Source organism: Gallinula chloropus, assembly GCF_964237585.1.
Source record: "Gallinula chloropus genome assembly, chromosome: 2".
Classification (NCBI taxonomy): Eukaryota; Metazoa; Chordata; class Aves; order Gruiformes; family Rallidae; genus Gallinula; species Gallinula chloropus.
Window position 1 is genome coordinate 75,402,889 of NC_140086.1, and position 16,768 is coordinate 75,419,656.

The window sequence follows — 16,768 nt, forward strand, 5'->3', positions numbered from 1 at the left end:
TTGAGTGCAGAAATGCTTCATTTTAGATACAGATCTGTCTCGTCCAATTACCAGTGCAGACTACAAAGCATTTTAGCAATGCCATATGTCAATTTAGCTAGCTTAGATATCCTAATTGGCTCTTTTTGAACTTCTGCGATGGCAGGAAAAGAAAGATGTGCTTAGCAGTCTTAAGTTTTTATGCCTTGGCAATGTTAAAGTGGCTAGTAAACTCTTAGATTGAATGTAGCTTCAGAAGGTTTGATATTGACATATAATACCTGTTTTTAATGTGCTGGGGAGAACCAAGACACTTGAAACTTCCATTGACCATAATTGCAAGTCGAGTGCAGAGAGCTTCACATTCTTCCATGCTGCAAAATAAAGAGGAAAAAGCAAAAAGGAGGAGATTAAAAGAATAACACTGGAAACAGAGAACATTATTTATACCTAACTTTAATTAAAGTGGAAGGAATCTGGACAGCTGCAAAAATGGGTACACAAAACCTTTGACTTTAAAGGCAGCAATCCACATTGTAACCCCTAGTCAGTATATACCGAAAGTTATTACCACATGACAGCTAGAAGAGACCCTTAAAATGGAATTTATGTTTTTAGTCCAGGACCAATTGGACAATTCTGGCCACAACAGTAGTATGATTTTATTACCTCAGGCAAGTACCTGATAGGCAGTCTCGGAAATGCTGCTGAGTGTGAGAATCATGAACGCTGTTATTCCCTGTGTAGAAAAAGCTGAGGAATGTTGCTTTTGCAAACTGTAGAATAAGTATAATATTTTTCTATACTGACTTGAGGAATAAAAGACTCAAGCTACCTCATCAAGGATCATTTACCAAAGACTTAAGTGGTATTATAGGAAACTGAGACCTCAAAGTAACTCTTACAGTAAAAGGAAGGTACAGGACAATTGTCAATCAAGATATGTTAATAAAGGGGCAACAGTTAAGAGCTATGTAAGATGAACAGTAGTAACTTAGAAAGATGCTGCATTTTGCTTAGTAACCTCATGAATATTTTCTTCACCAAGGGGAAGCAGGAACATGCCAGGCATGCAATGTGTATTATATTATGTGCTGTTGTGAAGAAGGCACCTCAGTTGAGCCTGTAAACCTTGGAGGTACTGATTCAGAGAATCAATAGGTAAACACTGTTAGTGCAAGCTAGTGCAGATCAGCAAATGTCAAGGCCTGGAAGTAAAGTCTAGCCAAAATAAGGAGGTAGCCTCCAGCTGTATCCACAGTGTGTAAGATAACATAGAAGAGGCAACAGGAGGAGACAGGAACAAGTTAGCAGGAGCTGCTGATACATACCAAAGACAAAGAGGAGACACACCCCAAAGATGAGCTGAGGTGTGAGACAATCATTCAAGGAGAAACCAGTTCAAACTTCCCTTGTGGGCTATAAATCAGCAATCTGGACCAAAGCTGAAGAGCACACTGCAAGGAAGACTAGGAGCCTTCCTCTAGAAGACCCCCAAAGACCATCACCAGATAACAGCGCACCTGCGCCAGAGGGAGGAGACTTATGATAATGAATTCTCAGAACTGCTTTGAATAACCCAACCTTTTCTTGGAATTCTTATGTATATTCATGACTATGTAATAAATATCCAACTGCTTGTTGAAATGGTGTGCAAGTAAGGAGGCACTACCCCCCTTGCACCCAGGGCTGCAATAAACATACCTGCTCTTAGTGAGTTATGAAGTTAGTTTCCACAAGTCAGCACCTACTTCATAGGTAAATAAGTGAGGGATTTCTGATGGGAATAGGGTATAAAAATGCTGCAAACTCTGACCACAGGTGTGCCTGCTTTGCTCGGACTCCTACTCTTGCAAGAACATACAATAAATTGCTGCTTCACTAATATGTCTACTGCCTAGAGGCCTTTCTCAGGGCCGTTGGCATTTCTAACAGCTGTAATATCTATCTGTGGTCATTCTGTGCTAAAAGATAGAGGGAGAAGAATGAAGTATGCCCGATCAGCTAGCCTCTTACATAGTGCAGAATTTAGTACACGGACCTGAATAGAAACACACGATCCTGTCAGATGCAACTGCTTTGGATGATAAATAGCAACTTTGACTTGTAAAGCTGAGGGTAGATGGGCTGCTATTCTACATATTACACTGAATTGTGTGCACCCTTCTTTCAAAGCATCGCTTTAGACAGACATGGATTGTGACATCCATAATCTCTAAGATGAATCAAAGTTGTTTGATGTTCCTGTCATTCACTGTGCATGCTCCCTTTTGAGAGAGTTAAACAAGTGTTGTCTGTGTGCTTCAGACACGCACCAGTTCAAATTAAAGTGCTTTTATTGAACACACATGGCATTAAGTACCCTCTTAGAAACCATTTCCTTAAAATAGGGACAGGGATATGTGAGAACTCCCAATCCGCTGTATTTGAGAGAGATGTAGAGAGAGCTTACTAACACATCTTCCCACATCAGAACCTATCTCTTTGGGTTGCACTAATTCCTAATGCTCCCCTTGGCATAACACTCCAGCCGTGGCAAAACAACAGAGATTTAGGCCTGTAAGGGCAGTTAAGGCAATCTCACTCCTCCCTCCCTCAAACCAGAAGTTAAACATTGTCTCAGAAAATTAAGTAGACTTCGAAAACTAATGTTTACATAGGAAACTATCTCTACTCCTTATGGTTTATTTACTTGCATGTATGGAGATTCTCTTAATAAGAAAAATTCCTTTACTTACACAAGTACCCTTCGAAAGAATCTCAAATAAATCTCCAATGGCCTTTAGCAAATAACACAAATAGTGTAAAATAATTTCTCCTTTCTCCACCCTGGCATAATGTCTTATTAATTAGAAATGAAATGTGTACACCAGCACTGTACTTATATCTGCTTCAAGTCATTCACTTGTAGAACTAAATGAGTAATTAGTAACAATTTGATGGATTTTCCTGCTTGCTTGTTTACAGCGTATTAGTAATGAGACCACAGTTGTCTTCTGTTCAGCTGGTGTTTGACAACTAAGGGGTTTTAATCGGTACTGAAAAGTCAAAACTCACCGTTTCTTTAAGTTCACTCCACTTAATTCATAATGGGAACACGTGCTCCCTAAATGAGTGAGCTGGTAAGCACTTGGGGATCAAACACAGCGTGTGATTTTCAAGATGCAGCTTCCATAAATAGAACACTAGAAATTTCTGAGAATGTTTTTCCATCGATAAGGTAGCATACACATGTACAGGGACAACAAATATATTTTGAGTACACCTTGAAAAAAGTAACAATATCTAGAAAATATTGAGGGAAGTTTTTCTGCATTCATTTATTGTGTCATTTATGCTTCAAAACTCATTTGGCCAAAATGTTACATTGCTGCTTTGATAAATGTGTTCTGTCCTCTCTGGGCATGTTTTCATGATCTCTCTCTCACTTAAAACCATTTTATATATAATTATATGTACTATACTATGTTCCCTTAGGGAACATTTAATTTATTCCATTTTACTACAGACATTACAAAACAGTATTGATGTTTCCTCCATTAAACTGATATACCAATGTCCATATCAGAGAACTGACAAGATATTTAATGTAGATAGACTCTTCTAAGAGGACAGGGTCACTTCTACCATTTCCAGTGATGCATACAGAGACTAGCAGAGGCCTCTGTGATTAGGATGCCATGACATACTCTCTTCATGCACTGATGCAAAACAGAATCCTTAGTAAAATCAGAAGGGGGATTTTTCACTCCCACTTCCATTTCTAAGGATTTGTGAAGTGGGCAGGTGCAAAAGGATGAACCAGTGGTCCAAGCAAAAAGAAACACTGCAACACTGAACAGAAAGAAAGAATTAATTACATCATTTTTTCTGTGCCTGCAGCCCCCTTGAGCCACATCCTAATCTTTGAAAGTTAAATATAGGAAATGTTTAGGATGTATGCAAGTTCAATTATCACAAGCAGGAAGGAATTGCAATAAAATGCTAAGATAATTCACATTTCACACCAGGCTGAGCATGCCTTAAGAATTCGCTCTTCTGCTCTCAGCTGACAGCAGGTGAGAAGAGACAACAGGAATATGCTCACTGCTAGGGTAAGGGTCTTACCTGTGGGATGTCAACACAGCTGCACAGCCATCCTGAACTTCCTTCAGGATGGTTTTCCAAAGGTAGCGTTTAGAGCAGGGATCCATCCCAGAGCTGGGCTCGTCCTACAGGAAAAATTAAACTGTTGATACAGCAGCATGAGAAGACCATATTAAAGCTCCAACCCAGCATGACAAATTAACAAAACTCACAATAAAATAGTATCTTTTCCTCTAAAAAAATCTAAATTTTCAGGACATCACTTTAAAGACTCGTTTTAACACATGTAGTTGAATTTCTAAAACTAGGGAGAAGGAAACTCTTCCAGTTGCTTTTTATGCTACGGAATAACAGCAGCTGTTAGGGTGGTACAGACTTGGCCAATCCCAGCTGAAACCTGGAACCAAGGTTCACAAGAAACAAAGCAAACAAAACATCCAGTTTGATGCCAATTGTACTGCTTAGCTACCAATGGCACAGGTGAAAAAGAATTCTGTTCAGTCTCCTACCTAATATGTGTGGTTAGCTAACAAAGAAACCATAAAAATCAATAAAAATAAAGCAACCCACGCTATTACTTAAATCAATAGCTATGATCCTGGATGCAATCTAGAAGGTGGTTCAGTGAGTTACATTGCTGCCTTTGCTTTCAGACAAAAAAAAAAAAAAGACTTTTACAATACTTGAATAACTCCTTTAAAATCTGTTAGCTTTCTAAAGCCAGCCAAATGTTTTAAAGCATTTGACATGTTTAGATATTTTTCTTTCCTCTTGTCATTACATATGCAACAGTCTGTGCCCTGCAGCAAGAAGTAGGTTGAAATGGATACTTGCAGTAGCATGCTGTCATAAAGACATTAAAAAACAGTTGGAGCATTCTCTAAGATCAGGGGAAAGCACTGATTTAAGATTATCTTCTCCTTTCACTAGCTGAACTAAGGTCAGTTTAAGCATAAAATGTAAATAAAACAATTCAGCTCAGAAGTGAGGCAATGATAGGAAGTTAGAAGCAGCAAAATGTGTCTGGTCTGAAACATGAACCCCATGAGAACCAGTTTCATCTGGTAGCCTCTGATGTATTGCTGGAAGCACTGGCTTCCCCCTGAACTATGGGAAGCAAATTCCCTCCCTCTGACAGTTTTGAAAGGTTTATTCCATGATTGAACTTGTTTAGTTCTTTCTAGCCAAGGCTTAAGAAAGGGGATGTTCAATCTTCTCTACTGAAATAATAAGTGATAAGAAGACGATATAATGATGCTGTTCCCAAAGCTTTGCAGTTCCCCCCTATCTTCAATACAAAAAGGCATTGTTTAAACTGGAAAGGGCAGTTTCAGGCCTAAATGAGCAGTGGGATGCAAACATCAAAACAACATGACATAAATAATTATAATGAATATAATTCAGGAGTATTAGTTTGTGTGATTTTTAAATCCAACAAAAATATAAGAACTAATCAGATTTATCAAACATGATGTAGCAATGAATATGAATATCCAAAACAGATGGGTCAAAAATTAATAACAATGGCTCCAAATTACTAATTACTAAAGGAATCTTCCCTTTTAAGGAAGCCAGAAGAATTGTTCATATGTTTTTCTCATGCTATACACAGAGAATATTTACAGGATTAATATATTTTACATATTTTTCTTCTTCTTCTTATGTAAGGAAATCTTACAAAAATACATACCCATACAATTGCATTTGATTATGTTTAGGATCTTTTTTTTCCTGCTCACCCAACTACACTTTCCCCAAAGACACAAAAAAAAAAGGAAAAGCAAAAAAAGAAGAAACATCTTCACTTTCTACTTTGATGAGCACTGGAGAATAAAATAAGAGTACATTCAACAGAACAAAGAGAGCAGTTGTACATCCGTGCATCAAATGCTCCATGACCAGGGATTTACCTGATTTTCTTTAGAGCAATGTAAGCCATTTATCATAGGCACAGCATTACCTTTACTCACCAGTAAAAGTATTTGGGGTTTACCAACTAAAGCCACAGCAGTAGAGAGCTTCCTCTTTGTGCCAGCACTGTACGTTCTCACCAGTTTGTCAGCATGGGTATTGAGATGTAACCGGTTAACAAGGTCCTCTGCAACCTGTGGTTTAGAAATTTGAAGGTCATGAAAGGTGAGCCAAATTAGACAGTGTTTGTGCTGTGCTCAGATTGCAGGAACACTGATCATGCATATTAGGAAAACGTACATGTTGTTTCCTGATTTACCCCCATTTGCTGCATATTTTTAAATCCTAGACACATAAAAAGCTGCTCCAGGACCCCTTACTTCTCCATGAAGGATATGGGTTTTGTTATATAGAACATTTGGCTTTGTCATTGCTTGTAAGACTCATTTGCAATAATTTTGTGGTGTTGGGTCAATGATCCTACATGTTTCTCATTTCTCCTTATTCTCCTGTGTTTATTTGATCAAACATCTTAGTGACTGAAACTTCAGGAGGCAAAATTCTACATCAGCCACAGAAAGGTGGAAACGGCAGAGAAGCAAGTCACGGGTGGAGGGCTTAGAGTTTCTTAAAGACAAAAGTTAAATCAAGGTTAAATTATTAAACCTTTCTAATAACTGGGACAGATAAGTTGACCCTGGTTGGTCTGGCTGTAATTGCTTAAATAACTGAGTGTGATGTGAGTAAGCTGGGCAGGCATATGAACACACCTGGAGACTATGTTCATGCTGTCCTCTGGGGCCTTTCTTCTTCACCTGTCAGGCACTTCTGATGCACACAGCTCCCTCAAATGCTAGTGCTAGAGAATTTTAAGTGCATCAAGAGCCTTGCTCCACCTATATCAACTACCTCTGCCAGACCATCCAGGGGGACCTGATGCAAAAGCATGAGGGACACAGCAGTGACTTTTCTACTCGCCGCTGCCAGAGACACCCTGCAAAGCAGCAGATGTTTGGTGGCATATTGCTGGGTGACTGTATCATCAAGGGGTGATCAAACTTGCAATACAGCCAGTATATCTTCCATCTGGATGTACTGTGGCTGGGAGATTCTTGTAAAGCAAGTAGTTGCATGGTTCTCTGCTGCCTGAGATCAACTGCCAGAGCATCCCCAGCAGTATGGTATGTTCTTTTTGCTCCCTCTGCACTACCTCCAGCAGAAAGCAAGGAAGGACTGCAAGCAGCAATCAGATCATGCAGTCTCCAATTAATTCAGAAAATCCAATAGGAAAAATCCAATTGGAAAAATATATCAATAGACAGTTTTTTTGAATTAACTATCAATTTCAAATAAACTGCCATAAGCATAATATTTTTAAATGAGACAATTTTATGCAAACTCACTAAGAAATGCCACAATTATCTGCAAATCTTTTTAGCAAGGCATTTCAGTGCTACATATAAAAATACAGGACACTTCTGAGATCAAGTTCTCCATAAGCAGGAACAACGCTGCAATGGTGAGAATCTGCAGCATTCTAGCATGGATCCTGGCACTGGTATTGAGAGTCACTTGTGTTCAGTATAGCCTTAATGATAACCTGACAGCAATGCACATTCTCAGACAAAAACTATATTTCATAAATATTGCTCTGGCTACAATAAATGCAAAGTGTTGGTTTGGGTTTTTTTAAACAACCTTAACAACCATTAAACCACACACAGGTAATTGTATACTGAAAAGTTCAAGACTTCTGCTATTCTAGAGTTAATTCACAGTGGGGTTTTGTTTTTTTTTTTTTCATTTTGACACTATTGTCTGATATCAGCAGAAGTCCTGCAAATTCAAACATTCTGTGTCTTTAGAAATAGTCAAGCATCTAATCTATATTCTGAGATATAAAAGCTGAGCTTTTTTGGTTTTGTTTTTTTTTTTAATTTTGTTTTGTGGGGTTTTTTTACTTCCAAAACAATCTGTAAAGTCAACCCCTCTAAAGCACATAGTAGACAGCTTATCCACTCTACTATACGGACTTGAATTTACTACCATTTCAAACATGTGCATATTAGAGACAGCAGGATTATATTCCTACAAATCTACCAACAATATACAGAGAATTGCACAGAAAAGCTCATAAAAATAAGATCAGAGAGTGGAAAAAAAAGTGTTATCTCTTGTTTATACAAAAATTAACATATATTGCAAACTACAGCAAGCTTCAAGAGTTTTTAAACAAGGAAGAGAGGATTACATATCACAGCTGAAATGTAGTAAAAACTATCCTTTAGCTATGACCAGAACCACTAATTCTAAAACTGCTTTGAAATGTTACCAAAACTCAGTCTAAGTCAGCAAAATGTCATTCTTTGAAAGAGACAATGAATGCTGTGCAGGGAAGAATTTAGAAATCCAAGGGATAGTGCCAGAGAGAAAAGAAAAAAAAAGAAAAAAAAGGATTCAAGTAAGCTAGGAGGCAGAATCATGTATCAGATATTAGCATAATGCTCTTTGTAGGGAGCAACGTTAAAAAGAATCGACTTTGCAAGATTTACAATTCTATACATAGAATCCTCATAACTATATGGTGCGTACTCAAGCATTCAGTGCACAGATGCTCATGACTATGCCATCCTGGTTTTTACAAGAAGAGAAAGCCTGGCAAGTCCTCTGCTATGGGAATTTTGCAAGCCAAAGTTTACTTAAGGTACAAAGACAGGAGTGGGAATCATTTCATAGTAGCCACTTTGCTTCTGCTTTGAATTTGTAGGGCTTCCAAGATAAACACTGCAGATCACTGCTGTGCACACCACAATCTGGTTTGATATCTAGATGCCCTTTTTTGTGCAGAACATATCAAATTAGAACAGATTTGGAGCTGAAGCACATTGTTGTGTTTTTGCATGGCTGGGTTCTGGTGGAGGAGAGGGGGGGTGGGCTACGGAGGTGGCTTCTGCAAGAAGCAGCCAGAAGCTCTCTGCAGTCCCAAGACAGTAAACAACAGCCGGCTCATGGCTGGAGTCGTTGTTGACCAAGGCTGAGCCCATCAGTGATGGTCGCAGCACCTCTGGGAATCACATTTAGGAGAAAAAAAATGCAAGCAGCTGCTTTTTGCCACTAGAGAAGGGAGTGAGAAGATCTAAGGAGCTGTGCAGGCACCAAGGCCAGTGAAAGGGTAGGGAGGAGGTGTCCCAGGTGCTGGAGAGAAAGATGCCCCTGCAGCCTGTGGAGAAATCCATGGTAGAGTGGGTGTTCCCCCCACAGCCCGTGGAAAAGGCCAAGACCCCACCTGTAGCCACTGGAGAGGGCCCACACTGGGGCAGCTGGTGAAGAGCAGAAGCCCTGTGGGAAAGGATTCACATTCAAGAAGTTAATGGAAGACTGTCTCCCGTGGGTGAGACCCCACAGTGCAGCAGGGGAAGGGTGTGAGGAATTCCCTCCCACCCCCCTGCCCCACTAAGAAGGAAAACAACTAGTGAGGAACTGACCAAACCCCCATTCCTGTCTCCCCTGTGACACCTGGGGGAAAGGAAGGGAGAGAAATCATGCATAAAGCCTGCACAAAAGGCAGGGGCATGGGGAAGGTGTTTTAAGACTTGGTTGTACTTCTCATTACGCTATTCTGATTTCACTGTGTGTGCAGTATAGTGTAATTAATTAAATAAGATGGTTTTCTTTTTTTCTTATTCCGTGGTGAGTCTGTTTTGCCCGTGATGATAACTGCATAATGATCTCTCCCCGTCCTTATCTTGACTCCTAAGCCTCTCAGTAGATATTTTCTCCCCTGTCCAGCTGAAAAGGGTAGTGATAGAATGGCTTTGGTGGGCATCTGGCCTCCAGCAAGGGTCCAACCACCACACACACAAGAAACATGAAGACAAAGGATTAGCCAGATTGCTTACTCCTATTCATTTCCTAGTTACACCTAAAAATTCTCATATTCCTGCTGTCCTACTCAACCCTTACATTTCAAAGAAGCATTTTCAAGCATGCTTCAGTAAATACGAGAATTTAGAGCTCATTCTTCTTTCAAGAGATCACCCCACGCCTGTTTCTGTTTTCTTTAATATATATAATAAATTTCCAGTAATAACAGTCTTAGCTTCATCAATATGACCCATACAAAACCAAAACCAGTCAGTTGAATGAAATTAGAACTATTATGCAGTAGGTATCTTGTGGAGGAGCCTGCATGTTTCCAGTATAACTTCATTTATTTGTATAACCAGTGATATCTTGTGGTTTGTATCATTATATACTATAAAGTAAAACCAAAAATCCCTCTTAAACAACTTTAAATTAAATTCAGAACTGAACATGTGACAAATCTTCAAACAGATACAGACAATTATGCAAGAGATTTACAATTCTAATGGTTTCCTTCCTTTAGCAAATGTGAGATATGTACACAAGCACCTTCTCTCTCTCCTTGTCATATTCATCATGATGTTCTATTTCTGGTTTCAATTACTTTCAGAAGTGAAGAGTGAGGAGACACATCAATTTACTTAGCAAGTTGGTAACACTGAAGCCAAATTAAAAGACTCAGAGTTATATGCAAATACACACATTGTGAGCGTACTTGAACCATAAAGATGTTTTACATCTAGTGATAGCTGTAGTAATGTATTTAAATTCTTTCCTCCCTTCCCCCCACCAACTCCAGATTATAACTGACTTTACGTCTACCAGCTAACAATTTCCCTATTTTACAATATTCATTAAAATTATTTACTTTTCCTTTGTCAATTGTAACATCTTTAGCAAAAATTCTTTTCCCAGAATTAATTTGGACTAGTTCCCTTAGCTTTGGAATAGACACTAGAATGACCTCTTCAATATGTAAAATCTAAACCAAATCCTCCAACATTTTGTGCATTTCCTAAAGACTATGTTCATTCCAGAAAAGGCAGTAAGGTAACATAAACTTTTGTGCACACATTAGTATTTGTAGGAGTAAAGGTTAAAGTAGGCATCTACCTCACTGAGAAGCAGCAAGTGATGCTAATTATGTAACTGCTAATTCTAATAATTATCCACTCTCTTTGAACATTACCATTAATATTCAAGTTTTAAAAAAAATTAAGTGGTATTGGGATTTTTCAGTTAGTATGTGTTCCAGAAGAACTTGGAATTAGCAAAGTCTTAATCTATTAGAAGACTAGAAATGTGATAGCATGTCTATCCTGATTTCAAAGGCATCACTGTGTTAATTTTGCACCATTTCTGACAAAATAAACATGAAGTATAACTTCTTGCTGTATTATTCTGAATGAACCTCATAAAGCAAATTTGACCCAACACTAGAAAAATGTTTCAAACATAGTACAAATAATAACAACAAGCACGGAATGAATTCCAGAGTCATCTGAAAAATACCTATACACTTCCAAAACAGTCAATGCAAAGTGCCAGGTTCTGAGTAAGAGAATTCAGTGTAGTTTGAGCATCCTAAATAACAGCCATTCATCGATTCCACACAAAACGTTATTCATTCCTCTCTAGAGTAAACTCAGAATTATTAAGATTTCTTACATTAGGAAAACACATACTCCTGATCTAATTTTCAGGGGGAAATAGTTCATTGTCCCAGAATCTCGTAAAACAGTACACACTAATTTTGCTTGGAGCCCAGAAAAGGCAAGCATGCAAAGAATAAATGAATTAATGAATTCCTGTTTCCAGCAGGTATACAATATAACATGTGAAGGAGTCAACAAGATTCCAGAGTTAGAGCAAAAATCTTCCTGGATAGTTAATATAAAGAGAAATCATACTGACATTCTGAGAAGTTGCCTCTGCAGGCCTGGTGAAGCTTCCTTTGTGATTTGCAAGCCAAGTTTTAATGCAAATAAGAGATGTTATTTAACGCGTTAATATTTTTGATTTTTTAACAAGCTGTACGCTGCCTTTGGGAACAAATTGAGACTCTGAAATTTGATATATTAGAGAAATAAAATTAGGAATAAAAAATACTATGTTAAATTAGTATCTGCCTAAATGGCCCAAAATCTCTAACTTTTCCAGGTCGGTAGCAAAAAGAAACTTTTAAAGCAGATTTGGGAAAGTAAAGTAAAATTTCACATTACATGACACGTAACGCTGATAGCAAATGACCCGTTTTTCTCCTCCTTTCCCATTCAGTTAATTACTGTTTTGGAACATTAAGTGCACTCAACTTTATGTCAGGCACTTAACTCCTGCTGCTGATAAATCTGTCTAGTAAAGGATTTGATCCTTGAAGTTAGTGCTTCAATACATAACTTTAGCAGCAACACATCCTGTAAGTCACCTGCCTGCTTGCCAATTTATTAAAAAAATAAAGTGAATGTATGTTGCTTTCCACGTCTAAATCATGTACTCTGCACTCTAGCATGAACACTCAGAGCCAGGCTTTGGAGACCCATGTTATAGGCAGGAGGGAATAAGAAAATAGCAGCTTACATTTCCATGGAGCTATTATTACAAAGCATTCCCAGGCCCTGTTTTCTTTCTAGGCAACAAAAACACATGCTTTCTCCGGGCACCAGCCATTCCTAAGTTGAAACACAGCAGCTGTGGCAGCAGCACCATGCAGCCGGAAGACCCACTGACATAAACATTTGCTTTCCTCTGAGATAGCTGCATTTCAGTTTTGGATGAAGGTAAACCAGAACAGCGAAATATTACTTGCAGGAGCCCTTTGATGCGTTGATCACAAGCATATGGCAGCAAGATCTGTTCTGCAATCTATTCAGACAAAAAATTAGGACAACTGAAAGGAAAAACGGTCTCTGTATCACAAAAGTGAATGTAAGGCCCAGAAGGCTGCCTGTGAAGAACAGGCTCAGCCTATCTAAGATCCAGGATAATCAGAAGATTAACATTTATCTTCCCATGGTGCACCACTGTAACATAACTCATCTTTGGACAATGCAGAATTTATTTTGCTCTGCTTGAAAGCAGGACCTGTATGTGAATTACCACACAGTTTGAGGAACTGTTCCACCAAATAGTTTTGAGAACTGTCATTGGAGCAGCTGTGTACTAACTGCCCAGAGAATAGCTTGATCTGATCACAAATGGAAGCTCTTTGGTACACCAATTTCTCATAAATGCTTCTGCATTTGCAATGGGTTTTGTGAATGGCAGGTATTTCAGAGAGAGGCCTATTCTCACATTATCTACAAAGAACGTCTTTGACGCCAGGTGACCTCTGTGGCAGCAATTGCAGTCGTGTTCATTTCTATATGCACATGCAGAGAGATGAGCTGCAGGCACAGCACAGAAATCTGTTGGTATCCTCCTGCTCCTTCCAGTCTGGAAAACTTCCCTGGCACCTGAGAAAAGCTGAGTGCCCCGTGGGACAGTTTACTTATGAAACCCAGGTCCTTAAGCACACTACAGACCTCTCTCCACTCTCAAGCTTCCACATAGCTCCCAATCCCACTCCTCACCCTCCAAAGCAGTTGCTGGTGGGGGCCCAAATAACCTGAAGGAGCCAAAAAATCAAGCTGTGACAGCAGGATTCATGTGCACACACACACACAGATGCACACTCTCTTCTACTTCCTGGTGCTGATGGGGCTTGCAGCAGTGTAAGACTAAAGGACCAACAGCCCACTGTAATGCATGGATCAGTTCACACTGGCCTAAGCTCCTGTCTCCAGCTGTCTGCAGATGAGGTACTGCCAACAAAGTGGTGCCTTTCCAGCGCTACCTGAACAGCTTTTCCTCACACCTCTGAGCACTAAAATAAAACAATAGGTAAAAGTCTGCGACTCCGGGAGTCTGAAGGGTAGCACATCACTAAAAGCACTACTCAGCTCCCACTCAGGCACTCCTCTCTTGGCCAATTCATGTCCCTTATAAAAGTAACTCTTCCACTAAGGCTGAGGCAAGTATTTTAAGTGTGGGGAAGTCCTCATTAGCCAACATGATAGGCTCATTCCTACTCCATTTGTCTCGCAGAGGATGACCATCTACCTGGGTTTATGTGCTTCAGCTTCATCACAATTGGGGAGTGTGCTTGCTCTGAAGTCTGGAGTGAGCTTGGTGACAGTAACACTCTGTGTGTATGACCCAAAGTATGTGAGTTAACAGAGTCCCACAAAATTTAATTGGAATTATGTACTTCTATCATTCATGTGCTTCTGAAATTTCCATTCTTCTTAGGGTGTTTTAAAACCCGCTTCATACATAGTACAGAGAGTAGCATTTGGATACATGCATTGCAAGTATATATTGCCTTTTCTTATGAAAATTACAAGACAGAAAAGCTTAAAAGCCATGTTTAGAGCATTTTAAGAGCACTGCTGCATAATTAAACAATGCAGCCAGTTCATGGGCAAAACAGATAATTATAGTTAAGGGATTTAGTGCAATAACAATTATCCCTTAATATACTTCCTTTAGATCAAGGGAAACACATTCAGGTTTTCAGTACTCTGCTAGTACCCAGAAGCAAAACCTACTGCCAATGAGTTATGAAAAGCAAACAACTAAATAAAAGTCTATATGATGATTTCTAAGCAGCCTGCAAGAAATGTACTGTTAAAACAGCTAGTTAAAAGTTTAGCCAGACAGGATATTGTCCAAGAGAAGGGGCAAAACTTGTAAAAATATTTTATTTCCCCCACTCTCTCATCTAGGAACACCTAATGATTAGCTTAAGAGAGGAAAACTTCAAATATTGTCTGTCCTGGTGCTATTATCTGGGCACAATGGCAGGGGTTTTTTTCTGAAAATTCAATGTCCTATTACAGGAATCTTACCCTTTTTCTGGAATAGTACCTAGTTGCTGGAGAAAAAAAAAAGCTGCAAAGAAGCAGAAGCCAGCCCTCTCACAAACAGACCAGGAACTGACTGTAAATAACTTAACAGATCCTGAGGCAATAGCCAGGAGAATTCTGGGTAGGCTGAAAAGATATTTCAGTTATATGCAGTTTTGCTTTTGGAAAAAAGCAAAAAGTGAGATAACAGGCAACATCATGAAAGTTGCAAGGGCAATCCTACAGCCAAAGCAAATACATGGAACCAATCTATACAGCATGAAATAACACCAAATTCATATCACAGTCCAGTTTGTTCATGTTAATAGAGATGCAATTAAGCACAAGAGACTGAGCTGCTCAAGTCCAAGTTAGATCAGAAACTTCCATCTGCACAGACATAAAAACCCCCTACATTTTCTACTATATGCATTCGATAATTAATTTCTGGTACTGGCTGACTGATTGCCTCATTACAGAAAAAGAGAACTGTTTGCTGGCCAGCACAGATACATCTGTATCTCTAAATTCAATACCTCTAAATGACATTCCTAGATATTGTCATCATCTATGCTAGAGAGTTCCAAAAGCATTTTACTGACACAGGTTTGGCCTCTTCATGAACAACCCTGGCATGGCAGCCGGAATATTTTAGGGACTGCTCCCACCACACAGTTAGAATGCAGCCACCATCTTGTGAGGTTTCAGACATTTGCTAGCAGAGTGCTGACATCTGCCATCTCAGCACCCAGATGCTTGGTTTATTTATAAAATCATTCAACAATTTTTAAGCCTTTCAGAGTTTAAACTCATCTCCAAAGAAAAAAGTTTTTCAGAGGTACATGATTTGGAACACATGGTATTCCTTCCCACTTCTCCAAGTATGATAATGAAGGTGTTGAACCATTCATAAATTGCATTTCCTCTAGAATTTTTGTGCCTGAGATTTCATCTGCATGTCATTTTACTATCCTCAGTGACATTAATTGTGTTTTGAACTGGCATAACAGGCAGAAAAAAAATCCATATTGTTGAAATCAAGTCATAGCAATTAAAAAATCTTATTATTAAAACTGTTAAGATTAAATATTAGATATTCTCTCTTTTTTTTTTTTTTAAATAAAATTACAATGTTCTTAGAAACTCCACAGTTCAACCTGGCTTCAGCTATCCCTGCAAAGCTCTTCTGGAGAGTTACCTTGTGGATATCCTGTTTTGGAATTCCACGCAGTGTGCAGTAATAGTAAAGATGCTCCCAACCCGTTAAAAGTTCATCCAGGGCATCTTGCTGTGGACAGTAGCCAATGAGGATGCCTTCAGAGCTGGCAGAGAGTATATCCATTTCAGACCTGTTTAAAGAAAAAGTGGGAGACTTGAATGTTTTTTCCCCCTTGGGACTCAAGAGTTTTCAAGACAAACAGCCTTACCCTCAACTCCACAGGTAGACGAGTTGGAATTTGCTTCCTGTGATCCCTTGCCATAGGACCACCCACACGTGCAATGGCTGCTGCTTGTCCCCCTGAGATTAGCACTGCCACCGTCGTTATTCTAACTCTGTGTGTGTCAAGGTGAACAGAGTGATACGGGGAGGGGAGGACAGTTAGTTCTGTGACCAGCTTTACCTCCCCTCTTGGGTGGGCCCTGCTGTGAGGAGACATATTTCAAACCCACACTGCGTGCATCACATTCAGTAGTAAAGGGGCAGTAGCTGAAGGAGAGGGGAATGTTGCTCTGTATTCTTGGTGTGTCAGTGCACACACATATGCATGCAGACTCTCTCTGAACAAGAAGAGTGAAACAAAACACAGAATATTAAAGCCTACTAGGTTGAAAGACAATACAGGAAAAAAATATAAAATTATCCCACCACAAGAGACTTTGGCCATCACTTTGTAGCTGTACAGTGGTACTTGAAATTACATTCATTGCTAAGAAGTAAGCTTGATTGCAAGGGTGTCTCATTACCCATAATGACACTAAATCTATCCTATTTATTCCAACATCTAATTCAACATTCAGTGATGCTGATTTACATATACAGAAAA

The 16,768-nt window shown here is 39.2% G+C and overlaps 1 protein-coding gene across 1 annotated transcript in view; it reads right to left on the reverse strand.

Moving 5' to 3' along the window:
• ABCA13 (ATP binding cassette subfamily A member 13) overlaps positions 1-16,768 on the reverse strand; it is a gene marked incomplete at both ends in the record, with an annotated part of 110,587 nt that overhangs the window by 14,215 nt on the left and 79,604 nt on the right. Inside the window, 4 exons of the mRNA XM_084260630.1 lie at positions 261-353; positions 4,087-4,190; positions 6,036-6,170; positions 15,922-16,072. Coding sequence (XP_084116756.1) covers positions 261-353; positions 4,087-4,190; positions 6,036-6,170; positions 15,922-16,072 — 483 coding nt within the window. The remainder of the gene's footprint in view (positions 1-260; positions 354-4,086; positions 4,191-6,035; positions 6,171-15,921; positions 16,073-16,768) is intronic.